The 12,535-nt window shown below is 36.5% G+C and overlaps 2 protein-coding genes across 2 annotated transcripts; one reads left to right on the top strand and one right to left on the bottom strand.

Moving 5' to 3' along the window:
* Positions 1 to 4,784: 4,784 nt before the first annotated feature.
* On the top strand, positions 4,785 to 8,226 carry LOC122278994 (alpha carbonic anhydrase 4-like). The gene is made up of 7 exons (XM_043089233.1): positions 4,785 to 5,005; positions 6,254 to 6,471; positions 6,756 to 6,862; positions 7,014 to 7,116; positions 7,521 to 7,679; positions 7,766 to 7,819; positions 7,919 to 8,226. The coding sequence occupies exons 1-7, from the start codon at positions 4,906 to 4,908 to the stop codon at positions 8,006 to 8,008; spliced, it is 831 nt and encodes a 276-aa protein (XP_042945167.1). The 5' UTR covers positions 4,785 to 4,905; the 3' UTR covers positions 8,009 to 8,226.
* On the bottom strand, positions 8,227 to 11,441 carry LOC122278993 (calcium-binding protein CBP-like). Its single transcript, XM_043089232.1, has 5 exons — positions 10,800 to 11,441; positions 9,488 to 9,534; positions 9,213 to 9,388; positions 9,027 to 9,045; positions 8,227 to 8,533 (listed from the first exon to the last, which is right to left on the bottom strand). The coding sequence occupies exons 1-5, from the start codon at positions 11,332 to 11,334 to the stop codon at positions 8,429 to 8,431; spliced, it is 882 nt and encodes a 293-aa protein (XP_042945166.1). The 5' UTR covers positions 11,335 to 11,441; the 3' UTR covers positions 8,227 to 8,428.
* Positions 11,442 to 12,535: the final 1,094 nt, after the last annotated feature.

Here is a 12,535-nt window from a genome sequence, read left to right as displayed (position 1 = left end):
TCCAGTTTACTAATTCACTGGTTTTTTTTTTTTTTTTTTTGCACCTTACTAAATTGTAACTGTTATAGAACGGCGTGACATGCTCCTTACGAGTGCGTGGGAATTGAGTGTAAAAATGTCTACGTACTTTTGTGTACAAGCGAGTTTGCGCACACTAGTGCACGAAGAAAACTTGGTGTGGATAGCTGGAAAATGATACAGGGCGTTTTGGGGAGCTTAAAAAATGGGATGCGTATGGGCTAGAGGGGTCAAATTGTGTTAACAGGTCGTATTTGTGTCGTGTCAAATCATTTATATTATACTATATAGGCCAACCTTAACCCGACCCATTAAGCTTATCGTGTCAAAATCTCTAATCCTAACACGACCCATTAATATAACGAGTCATGTCGTGTCAATCCATTTTGATCTATTAGTGAATATTATAAAATAGATTAACATGACACAATATGACCTGTTTCAAAATGTTTATGTAAATGGGTTGAATAAGTCTGAAATTAATCTATTTGACCTGATTAAATTTAGTATAATTTTATCTAAATATTAAAATCAAAATATTTATAAAAATTATAAAACTAACTTACAAGTCTAAATTTACAATCCAAACAATAAAAATATTGAAGTATAAGGGTATAATTATAATTTTAACTTTCTTAATGTGTCATAACAGGTTGACCCATTATCAACCCATTATTAATCACATCTTAACGGATCCACCCATTAAGACATAACTCTAACCCGCTATTATCATGTCATGTCCGTATTAAGTTAACGAGTCGTGTAATATATTGTCATCCCTAATATAGGCGGGAGAAATGGAGGGGCGGGAGAGGAGAAATTTCGTCATTGAAATCATCGAATGAAGTATTTCTCTCCCCCAGGGGGTACAGTGATCTCATGCCTCTATAGATGTTACAGAGGATGTCCCTGCACATGGAGAAGATTGCTATTTGATGCTTTACATGGCCTTGAACTCAGCTTTCTATGCTCCTGTACAGCCAATGTGTAACTTCAGTTTTTCTTAATGTATGCCATATGGGTTAAAATAGCTTGCCTGAAGCTATTACAGATACACAATCTACCGAATCTGGATGTTGAAAGGTAGCAAAATGATGCTCTGTTTTTCAAGAGTAGAAATAGAGAAAGAACACAAGGGAATTCTCTGATAACATGATGAATATTGAATTGATTATTGAAAATGAAATCATTTCTCACAATATGATCTGTACATTGGTGTAAATATCTACAAGAAAAACATGAAAAACTAATCACAATAATCTAGGAGAAAATCATGCTATCATGAGCTGTAGTTGAGGTGTTGTGGCCGTTAATGCTTAATATGGTATGTGGAGTGATCTCAGGCTTGAGAGGTAGATTGTGTACATGTAATAGAAGCCGAATCACGACAAGAAAATTCTAAATAAGAGGCTGAGATATAAGTGCGCTGCTTGTACCCAGCTTCTTGACAATGCATTTCCTTGCATCATGTAAAGATGCAAAGTTTCATGATGATTGATTTATTTCAGAGCCTGTTGTGCAAAAATGCTGGGATCAGTTTCTTTGAAAGTTATAGATGCAAATATTGCTTTTTCTATAGGATATGTACTTCTTTTCCGTTATTCTTCAGGACTCGGTGCCATAAACGTGTATTTCATTTTAGGTGGTAACTACTGTGCTGTTACTTTTTATGATGGATTTGAAGTTTTTTATTTTTTTTTATCATTTTTTAAAAAATACTTTTTTAACATCTTTAATCATTAAAAAATATATATATATAATTTTATTAATAGTCACTATCTTAATCATTAAATAAAATTAAAAATTATAAAAAATTAATTATAAAAAATAATAAATAGATAATAGGAGAATTATAAAATTATCATTTTCCTTTTATTTTTTATTTTTTTTATTGTAGGTAATTGGGAGTCTTGCAGGTACGTAGGGGTGTGAAAATCAGATTTAAGAATGGAGAAGTCGAATGGAATTCTGTTGTCTTCTTCGTCATGTATTTCTTCTTCTAATCTTTTTTAATTTTTAAAAAAAGCGCTGCATGTCAGCGGCCTGCGCTATTACGTGCTGCATGTAGCGGGATTAGTAGAACAATTCTTTTACAGACAGTCGGGAGATGCAGTCGCGGGGGAGTCTTTAATATATTATGTCACGTCAGCTCAATCTTATCGTTTCTTTTGTCTTCCCGTTTCTTTTTCTTTTCCATTGCGCCAACTTTCTCTCTCCCTTTTTCTCCTTTTTTTTTTATCTTTCCATTACCGAACCAGTCTACTTCTCTATCATTGCACTGTCTTCTTCATTTCTTTTTCTCTTTCTTTGGTCTCTTTCTCTCCCCATCTAGATTTCTCCGTCTCCTCTATTTGTTTCTCTTTCTTTTTTTTTTTTTTTTCTCTTCCCCTCGGCCTAATATCCTCATTGTGCCCCTCCTCTCAGCGTGGCAAACACCAACGACAATAAGAAGGATAAACGAAGATGAGAAGCATCACCTAAATGAAGATGACGGCTATTTGGAAATCTTTTTTTTTATTTCTATTTATTTTTTATTTCTTAGATATAGATCTGGGTGTTCAATCTTTGTTGTTGTTCCATTTGGTGAAGATGTTCACAAAGCTAGTTTTTTTTTTCCTGGATTTAGATTTGTTTCTGGATTTGTCTTCGTTGGAATCGCTTTTTTGTTGTTGGATTTCTCGGCTGGATGTGAAATTTGTAGACCTCATCGAAAAGTGTTGGATGTAGATGTGGATATTTGAGTTGTCTTGTTCTTCAATTTGGTAAAAATCTATGATTTTTGTTATTGGAGCTGTTAATGTGGATATAGGTTGAAGAAGATTATAATATCTTCAGTCCTCTGTTTTGGGTTTTTTTCCACATGCAAGGAAGATGACGATTGTGTGAAGGGAATTTTTTTTTTCATCTGTTTGATCGATTTTTGTTTGTTGGAGTAGAACATCTGTTTTGGGTTTCTTGGTTGGATGTGGAATCTGTTCTTTCTCTGGTTGAGAGAGGTGAGACGTACAGGTTGTCATGTGGGGAAGAAGAGGGGGAGAGGGGGAGGCAAAGTTGTAAGGGTCATCGATTTCGTGGGGAACCAAGGGAGGCTGACGAAGGAAGGGAGGCTACGAGGGAGGGAGACGCTGCTTCAAGTCATCTTCAGCTTCTAGGAAGGGGAGGAATAGAAAGTGAAAATGTAGAGATGGAGTTGGAAATGGAGGAAGGGAGGGAGGGAGAGAGAAAGAGAGAGAGAGAGAGAGAGAGAGAGAGAGGTGGACAACGGTGCATTTTGATTTTTTTTCTTTGCCATGCCAATCCACAAAACGGTGCATTTTGAATTTTTTTTTGCCATGTCAGTCCACGTTTGCCTGAGGTGATTGAATGTAGAGTTTTTCTTAGTAGAAAATAAGTTCAACACAGAGTCCTAGACCACGTTTGTTTTTACGTAATAAAGTAATGCTAAATATCGTTCTCTTATTTATTATATTTTTTTATAAATTTATTATTTAATATCACAATAATAAATAAAAATTAAAAAAAGAGATAATGAATAATTTTTGTACATAATAGTAATAGAAGATTTCTACATATTATATTCACACTACATACCACGTAATTTTTCAATTATTTTTCTATTTTTTCTCTTATTAAATGTTTTGTATATAAATAATGAATAGAATAGATCAATTAATTTAAGAAGAATAAAATTTAAAATTTTTTTAAAAAATACAACGTGTGATGTGTAGGGTAGGGGTGGGCAGCGAAACTTCATCCTTGTGTGAACAAGGTGGATCCCCAGTCTGCCAAATCTGGGAGGCGAGTGGCCTCGCCCACATCTATCTCCCCCAATGGGGGTAGGGGTGGGGGCGGGATGAGGGTAACCATCACCCCGCATCGTAGATGTAAAGGGGAAAACCCCCTTCCCCCTCTCCCTCCATTTTCATTTCCCAAACCTTCGATGTTTCGAGCCTCTGTCCCTCTATAGCTCTTCCCTCTTGATCTCTCTCCCAGAGAACTTCGTTCGTGCCTTCTCCACTATGTTGTAGCCTTTGCCCTTCTTCTCTCCCAATCTCTTTTTATGATTTGTTAAGGTTCCAACAGAAGGGATGAACAAGAAAGACAAGGACTTGGGAACTGAGAAGAGGCTTCTAGACTCTGCAAGATTTGTCGAAGTGTGTGTGTACCTGGGTGCTGCACACCGTTTTGTGTTGAGGTGCTACACACCGTTCAATCACTTTCCATCACTTTCACTTGATACAAATAACAACTAACAACTAGGTTCGTTCCACTTTCCCCTTATCGGCTTTATATTCTTCAACCTTTTTTATTTTGCTTGTAAGTTATGACTCGTGGGATTGTTTCTTCCACTCAAGTAAACATGTCCGCAGCTGCAAGCTCCACAAAGGGCAGAGTAAGTGGGGGAAGGGGTGGGGCGGGTGGACGGATGGATGTCCACCCCCACACCCCGTACCGTAGATGGAGTACCCCACCCCCACATGGATGGGGGTGGATTGCAGGGAAAAATCCCCATCCCCGCATGGATGGGGTGGGTAGCACTTCTAGTGTGGAGATATAAGTAGTGAAGCTCATAATAATATTAGAATAAAAAATAATATTTATAGTTATAGAATATACAAACATTATATAATTACTATAAAAAAATTAAATAAAACCAATCCTAATGAAAATTTTAATTTTTTATTAATAAACTTCACTCTTTTTAAAAATAATAAACTTTACGCTTACACTCCATAGTTAGCATTCATCAATAATAAGAGTAGGGAGACAAACAGACAAACACAACACATAAAGCAGCGGCTTCATCAGGAGTTTCGAATACCAACGGCAGTATTTCACCACCTGCGGAAGATCCATTGAGCAAAAAAGAGCAGCAAACGCCAAGCAATGTTCTTGCACGCCACCCTCACGACCATCTTTCTCTTTCTCGCTTCTCTCATCCTCTCATCCAACCACTTGATCTCCATAGCTCTTGAGTCTGAAGTGGGTATGCTCTCTCTCTCTCTCTCTCTCTCTCTCTCTCTCTCTCTCTCTCTCTGTTTTTTTCTTTGTTCTTTTTTTTTTTTTTTTTTGTTTGGTTTTTAAGTCTGAGTAAATCATACCATTGTTGTTTTAGTTTATCTTAAAGGTCGCTATTTGGTCGTTTTCTTTTGCATTTTTCTGAGATTTGAAGGAAACCATTCCTTCAATGATTTGCATCAACTCATAACATCAGGGACAAAAACACAAACCTTTGTTTTATAATATGTATGTTGTTTGATCGAATCACATTTTAGAGAAGTGTCATTCTGTAAATGATAATGCACTCTAATAAACACATTAACGCGTGCAAGACAACTTCATACTCCCCCTTCCCTCTCTCTCTGTTCTTCAGTAACTGTAACTTAGATTTTTTCTTTTCATTCGAAATCGTTCCTTCCTAAAAATCAAATTAGTTATGTTTATTCATATGAATGCCGAGATCTCGTTTTGAAGATTCCTTTAATTATGTTTTTAAAACCAATGCCCAGCTGTTATTTATTTAATTAATACAAACTTAACGCTTATCTCTGAAGAGCAGCTACTAAATCCACATGCTGTCGCCCAGAAAAAAAAACAAACAATTTCTTGTAGAACTCGTTAAGCCATTCATATCAGATGTAAATTAATATATCAATATAAAAGTTCGATTTGTTTATGTAGTGATTATAGTTATAGCTGTCCTTTTGTCTCATATTAGGCTACCAAAAAAATAAATAAAAAGCCGTCGTCGCGGTTAATGTCAGCACTTGGGTTTGAAAAGAGTCGAACTTTTCGTCAATATCTATGTTTTTCACTTGTCCTTTTGTAGGATCGTATGGTCATCTTTTGACTTCTCTCTCTCTCACTCAAACCTTTTTATTTCAATTTCTTTGCTAGATTTTTGTTATAAGTATTTCTTGGCAAGAATTTTGTCTTGATAACGCTCTCTCTCTCTTGATTGAATTGGTGAATTTTGACTTGGGATGATGATGGGATCACATGGAAAAGTAATGTCACATTATGTCATTGTGTCTCACCCAGTATATTAGTAATGATTATGAATCCACCATACTTCTAATACCCTTGCAAATTATCTGTTAGCGACTTGCGCATTCTTGCTAATGATGCTTAGGATGTGAAAATGGCATTGCTTTTCATCTATATCTCATCTCTAAGCGAAACGCATGATATTGGAAAGAGTAGTGTATTGCAAATCTGATTTTGCACTTTGCAGATGATGAGAGTCTATTTACTTACACCGAGGGAACTGGTAAAGGGCCAAACAATTGGAGCCAAATCGATCCACATTGGAAAGCTTGTGGTCATGGGAAAATGCAGTCTCCTATTGATCTTTTAGACAGAAGGGTGCAGGTTTTTCCTGCTCTGGGAAAATTAAAAAGGGATTACAAAGCGGCTCCTGCTGTTGCGAGGAACAGGGGACACGACATTACAGTGAGATGCCATTGACTCTATGCTTTGTTATCCTTTTCCATAGCCATGTTTCAATATCAATTCAGTTAATATTAGAAACTTCAATCCCTGGCCACCATCCAGAGAAGTTTAGTTATTTGATTATCGATATCAACCCATACCAGGTTATAGAAACATGCATCACTAGGTCCTGTACATGATCCGTCTAAGCTATGACTCCTCACTATATATCTGTTGGTGACATGTACATCCATATGGTGACATCAATTGGTTTGATTTATAATTCAAAATAAATGTTTCGCCAGGTGGTATGGAAAGGGGATGCAGGAGAAATTAACATAAATGGGACTAAGTACAAGCTGCAACAGTGTCATTGGCATGCACCCTCTGAGCATACATTCAATGGATCAAGGTCTTTTTGTCTGCCTTTTCTTTTTTACAGTTTTCCGTCTGTACATCTACCGTACTAATTAATTTATGAACAAACCCACAACACTTTTTTTTTTTTTCCTACAAAAATGTAATGTCTGTTTACAAATATTTTCTGCAAATTCCATTTTCAGGTATGAATTGGAGCTCCACATAATTCATTTAAGCTCCAATGGAGAGATAGCTGTTGTCGGAATTGTTTATAAATATGGCCACCCTGATCCCTTCCTTTCAGAGGTAACTAGGGGGATTTATCTTCAATTTGCTTGCACACATCCATAATGGAGTGTGTATGTACGTAATATTGCACATAATATCGCCAAAATGGGCTGCCTCCAGGTACGGCGCCGGAAGCATTCCAGTGGCAATCATCCTCCATCCCTCTCCCTTTTATCTCTCCTTCTCAGGATTAAAAAAAAAAAAAAAATGCAAATATCTATTAAAGGAAGGATCCAGCCATATAGACATGGAAATCTTCAATCTAAACTGACATAATTTGAAGCCGTATGCTTGTAAATTTTGGGGTATTTCACCACAAATATCTCTTTATGCATGCAATCGAAATGATTTGGAATGTACAGGTAATAACACGTGATTATTTTTTAACTGTTTCCTCATCCCAGCCCCTTTCTTTTTGACAGCTATTCCACCACATAAAATCAGTAGGGGAAGAAGATAAAGATTTGGGGATTGTTAACCCAGGACTAATTAAATTTGGGAGTAGAAAGTATTACAGATACATTGGTTCTCTTACAGTTCCTCCATGCACTGAGGGCGTCATATGGACAATGGTCAAGAAGGTCCTTTGCCAAACTCAATTGGTTATTGAAATATTACACTTCACAATGCCATGCACTTTTACCAACATGTGACTTCTTTTGTATAGGTGAGGACTGTTTCAAGGGAGCAAGTGGCTGCTTTAAGGGAAGCTGTTCATGATGTAAGTTTATAAATATACTAGCGCCTCTGAAAAATAAACATTGTCATTACACAATTTCCCTGATGCTGAAAATTGACTGATGGTTTGTTCCTTTCACAGGGTTTTGAGGCAAATGCAAGACCGACTCAACAATCAGATTCAATAGCAGTTGAGTTTTACACTCCAAGGGAGAATGGAGGTTCTACTTAGCTGCCAGTAATCCGATGGATGTCAACATGTACTGGAGCAGAAGAGTTGTATAATTTTCATGTTTTGATCAGCTATCGATCTTTGTGTTTTAGCGATTAATGTCATTACTAGAGTCTTCCCATGTATCCCAGAACAGTCTTGAGTTACCAAAAGGGAAGCAAAAACAGATCAATAAACATTGACTTAACTAAAGACCGATAGCATCGGTCGTTGTCAAATAGCAAAATGGGAAAGAGCTATGCATTGAGAAATCTGTCAGCAAATTGCAGTCACAACAACTCTAATACAAGACTTTTACCAATGTACAGAAAGATATAGAGCTTTTACTAAAGCTGGAAATTTAAAGCAAATATCAGTTGCAGTGAAACACACTAAAGACACTGGTTATTACATCAAACCAATCCAAAAACCATCAACATCCTATGCAATCAGGAAGGGCAGAACAGTCAGCATGAAGGACTCATAAGTGAAACTTGCTGAACCAGAGTATGCTTTGTCTTTCTCCTTGAATTTCTCAGTTAGTCCCTACAAGATGCATGATTAACAGCCTTAAAAACCAAATGTTGAAAAAGTAAGATGTCCGGGTTCATGACCAGAAAGGAAACATCTCTTGGTCAACCATTTGCCATTCCACATTCAATAAACTATGAAAACAGTTCAATTTCTTCGACTGCTAGGAATCTTGGATTCAAAAATTCAAGAAACGCATATTTCAAACATGACAGTTTTGCAACAATATTAAAAAAAATGAAAAGATTTCTTCTTTCGTTTGGTTGTGAAATCATACTGCGAAGGAAAGTTGCTATAATTCTGCAATTGGGTGTGATTCTCAACACTTAACACACAACTCAAAAAGGGCAGTGGTGTTGAAAAAAGAAAATGCCTTCTCCAGCTAGTGTTAAAACCAGTTCAATGGGGCCCTGCTAGACCCAATGTAATTAGTGCATTGGGAATGCAAGGGTGGAGACAACATTTCAATCATGGTAGTGATTATATTAATTACAAGACATGAGCTCACCTTAACTGTTAGACAGCACCTGCATTGCAAATTCAGAAAAAAGGGGAAGAAAATTCAGTTGATAATAAAGAAAGAATATTCAAATTTGCAACTTACATACATACATATATATATGTATGAGTAAGTAAAAGAGTATCAGATACTCCAATCAACCAACAAAAGATCGAAACAGTAAACAAAACATACTCGATGAAATGATCATATTCAATGGCCTTGCTTGTGCCTCCAGTTTTATCAAACTTAGAGACAAGAAGATCCAAAATCAGCGGTGAGACAGCAAATCCCAGACTCTGAAGTGCCTCTCGCAACTCAGAAGTATCAATCTTGCCACTCCTGTCCCTATCAAATCTCTCAAAAATGTCCTGAAGCATTTGAATAGAGTAGAAGATGATTAATCAAATATAGATTCGCGGAGAAAGATGTATTGTCTGTCAATTATAATTTAAAACTTTCCTACTTACCCTCCAACTCTGAAGACTGTAAAACACTGCAGTGAACTCCTTAGGTCCTACAGTAAAGTCAGTTTTAGGAAAAAAAAAAAAAAGTTAAAGTCAATAAACCTTGGAAGGAGTAGAACCACTAGATTCAAACATAAACTAAGCCCAGGCTTGAGTAAGTTGGTCATTTCAATGCAAAAGTGACCTTATATGTATGTATCAGTTTTCAAGTGATCAAAATATCCATATATGTAAATCAATTACTACAACTCTTGAACAAAAGAAGTTGGCCTTATATGGGTTATATCTCCAGCAGTTACAAACTAAAATGAATAAGCTAGAAACTGCAAATTATAACTTTTGCCAAAAAAGTACAAAAGAATTCTTTTTTTAATACTCTTCCACTCCCAAAATATAACTTCAATCATAACATATTTATCTTCAGGCGGTAGCCCTGTTCAGTGTAATCCTATACAGTTCTTGGATGTGTTTTACTATTTTGTAGTTTGTACAAATTTTTACCGTCACTACCATGGTTGGCCTTGGCCTTATTTTATGAGACATGTAACTTATATTTAGTAAGAAATTCAAGAGCCTACACAGGAGTCCATTTTGGTCCTACAGGTCGCAAACGGTCTGCCATAAGGGCTAATATAATACTTGAGTAAAAATAATAATAATAATAATTAAAAAAAATATTATTTAAAGCTTTTCTATTGTTTATTACATTGTTTACGAAAATTTCTCGCTAACTAATTTTATTGAAATTTTATCAAAAATAAATAAGCAGCTAAAAAAAAAAAAGCATGCAATCAACCACTGGGCCCACGAATTTAATTGGGCCCATCCCAGTAAAGACACCTGCAGCTATCACACAGTAATTGGCCCATCCCAATAAACCACTCCAACCAAGGTCACAAAATATCAGAGGACAGATTGGAAACTCTGATGCAAAAAGCGTTGCATTTATTCCACGCGGTTTGTTTACGTATGGATAATTTTTTGAGAAAAATCGAAACGAAGTGAGGGTATTATGGGCATTTCGTTGCGTTCTTTTCGTATCTGCAACGCAATCCTCTGTACATACCACGAGTCAAAACACCAAGCACTCTGGTCAACCAGAACGGCAGTCGTTCCCGTAAATCGGAGGACGCCCAAATCACCCGGCGCAATTTTTCACAGCACGCCGGGATTTCCCATTTCTCGACGCAATTCGGAACATTCAGATGTTTCTGTACCGAGCAGGACTTACTTCACCGAGAGAGTAAAACCAGAGTTCTCGATCCCTTAGATTGCTAACTTTACACTATTATGCATGAGAGACAGAAAATCTGACCGATTTTCCTGGCGTTGGAATTGGTGAAGAGGTACATGAGAAGATGGACGGTCCTCAAGCTGAAGCTCTGATTGTAAGAAGACAGCGCCCTCTGCAACTCCTTATCGTCGATAATCCCGCTGCCATCTTGGTCAGCAATCTGGAAGCAAGCGACTACGTTGGGATCGGTGCCGGGAGGAAAGGTGGAGGGCACCAGTGCAGCGAACGGGCTGGAATAGTTCGGCGCCGATGGGTGATATCCAGAGGCGGCGGAGGAAGCTTGTTCCTTGGGGGGCTTGTAGTCGTAGGGCGAGGCCTGGGGGGCGGCGCCGTAGGGTTGGGCCGGGGGGGCTGCGCCGTAGGGTTGGGCCACGGGGACGTAGGGGGACTGGCCGTGTGGCTGTGGTTGGTGTTGCGGTGGAGGTGGCGCGCCATAGGGGGTGGCTTGGCCCTGTGGTGGGGGTGCCCCGTAGGGTGAGGAGCCATAGGGTTGGCTTCCAGGCGGCGCGCCGTAGCCGTAGCCGTAGCCGGGAGGATGGTTTGGGTGTCCTGACATTTTTCTGTAGAGAGCTTAGGGGGAGTTGAGCTAGGTGAGTATTGAATCTGACGCAGTCCACCGTTTTATCGTCCGTGTTCTCATCCGATGTGCGTTGCCATCTTTTGTTTTTACTTGGTCCTATTTTGCGAATCGACACGCCATATATCATTTTTTTTTAAGAGTTTTGTTAAATACAAACAAAGTCGCGTATTAATCTGCATATTAATATTAATTCTTTCATACTTAAAAGTTAAACTAGCAATGTTTTTAATAAAATCTACTTTTTAACTAATCATAATAAATTAATATACATATTAATGTACAAATATGCTTACAATTAAATTTTTTCTTTTTTTAATTTATTTTTTTTAAACTAATTAAATTATTCTACCCGCCAAAGCTCAAATATCATATTACGAATGCCCAAGCATTTTATTTTACTTTTTTTGGTCCCAAGATTAATAAAAACATCTAGTAGAAACTCCATTTTACGAGGGATTTTAAAAAATAAAATATTTTAATATAAAAATATTTTATAAAAATTAATCTAATATAATTTGTAGATTTATTTTAATAAAATCTCTTTATAACTATAGTAATTTTCTTTTTCAATTCTAATGAAGTTCTCCATATGAGCGTGGCATAATAATGTTTTTATATTTATTTTCCGAAAAACTCATCGCGACTTAATTTTGTTTTTGCTAAAAAGTTCACATATTTTCTATATTTTTGTAAACACAAGAGTATCTCAACAATTTTAGCAAATGTCTCTAAAAACCTATGAAGTAAGTAAATTATATACATAATCCCAAGTGCATATTACAAAATCCTCACTTCATCGATGTGGGAAAAATAAATGGATATATAAGAAAAGTCAATTAATATTGGTAATTGTATTTCTATTTGTCATTACTCCTTTAAAATAGAAAAAATCATTACAACCTCCCAACACTCCACACTCCACATTTTTTTTTAATTTTTATTATTTTATATTTTATCAAATATTTAATATATAAATAATGAATAAAAGAATTAAATTAATTTAAAAAGTATAAATTCAAAAAAAAAATTAAAAATTTGAAAAAAGATGGAATGTGAAGTATTAAGAGGTTGTGTAACATTCCTCTAAAATAACAGCATAAGCTCAAGTGTTGGCTTTGTCCGAGTTGGCAAATAATAAACTAGCCGTTTTATATCACTCGAAGTGCTGAGTTGGCGA

Source organism: Carya illinoinensis, chromosome 10, assembly GCF_018687715.1.
Source record: "Carya illinoinensis cultivar Pawnee chromosome 10, C.illinoinensisPawnee_v1, whole genome shotgun sequence".
NCBI classification, from domain to species: domain Eukaryota; kingdom Viridiplantae; phylum Streptophyta; class Magnoliopsida; order Fagales; family Juglandaceae; genus Carya; species Carya illinoinensis.
The sequence above is the reverse complement of the archived record's forward strand: the minus strand, read 5'-3'. Positions and strand labels throughout refer to the sequence as shown.

Bases quoted from the DNA above. Each gene is read 5' to 3' on its own strand.
- LOC122278993 (XM_043089232.1), bottom strand. From the start codon at position 11,334: ATGTCAGGACACCCAAACCATCCTCCCGGCTACGGCTACGGCTACGGC. The intron at 9,535-10,799 runs GTCAGATTTTCT...ACTTTACTGTAG, and splicing joins TTCCAACGCCAGGAAAATCG to GACCTAAGGAGTTCACTGCA. The intron at 9,389-9,487 runs GTAAGTAGGAAA...CAAATGCTTCAG, and splicing joins ACAGTCTTCAGAGTTGGAGG to GACATTTTTGAGAGATTTGA.
- LOC122278994 (XM_043089233.1), top strand. From the start codon at position 4,906: ATGTTCTTGCACGCCACCCTCACGACCATCTTTCTCTTTCTCGCTTCT. The intron at 6,863-7,013 runs GTCTTTTTGTCT...TTCCATTTTCAG, and splicing joins CATACATTCAATGGATCAAG to GTATGAATTGGAGCTCCACA. The intron at 7,820-7,918 runs GTAAGTTTATAA...TTCCTTTCACAG, and splicing joins TAAGGGAAGCTGTTCATGAT to GGTTTTGAGGCAAATGCAAG.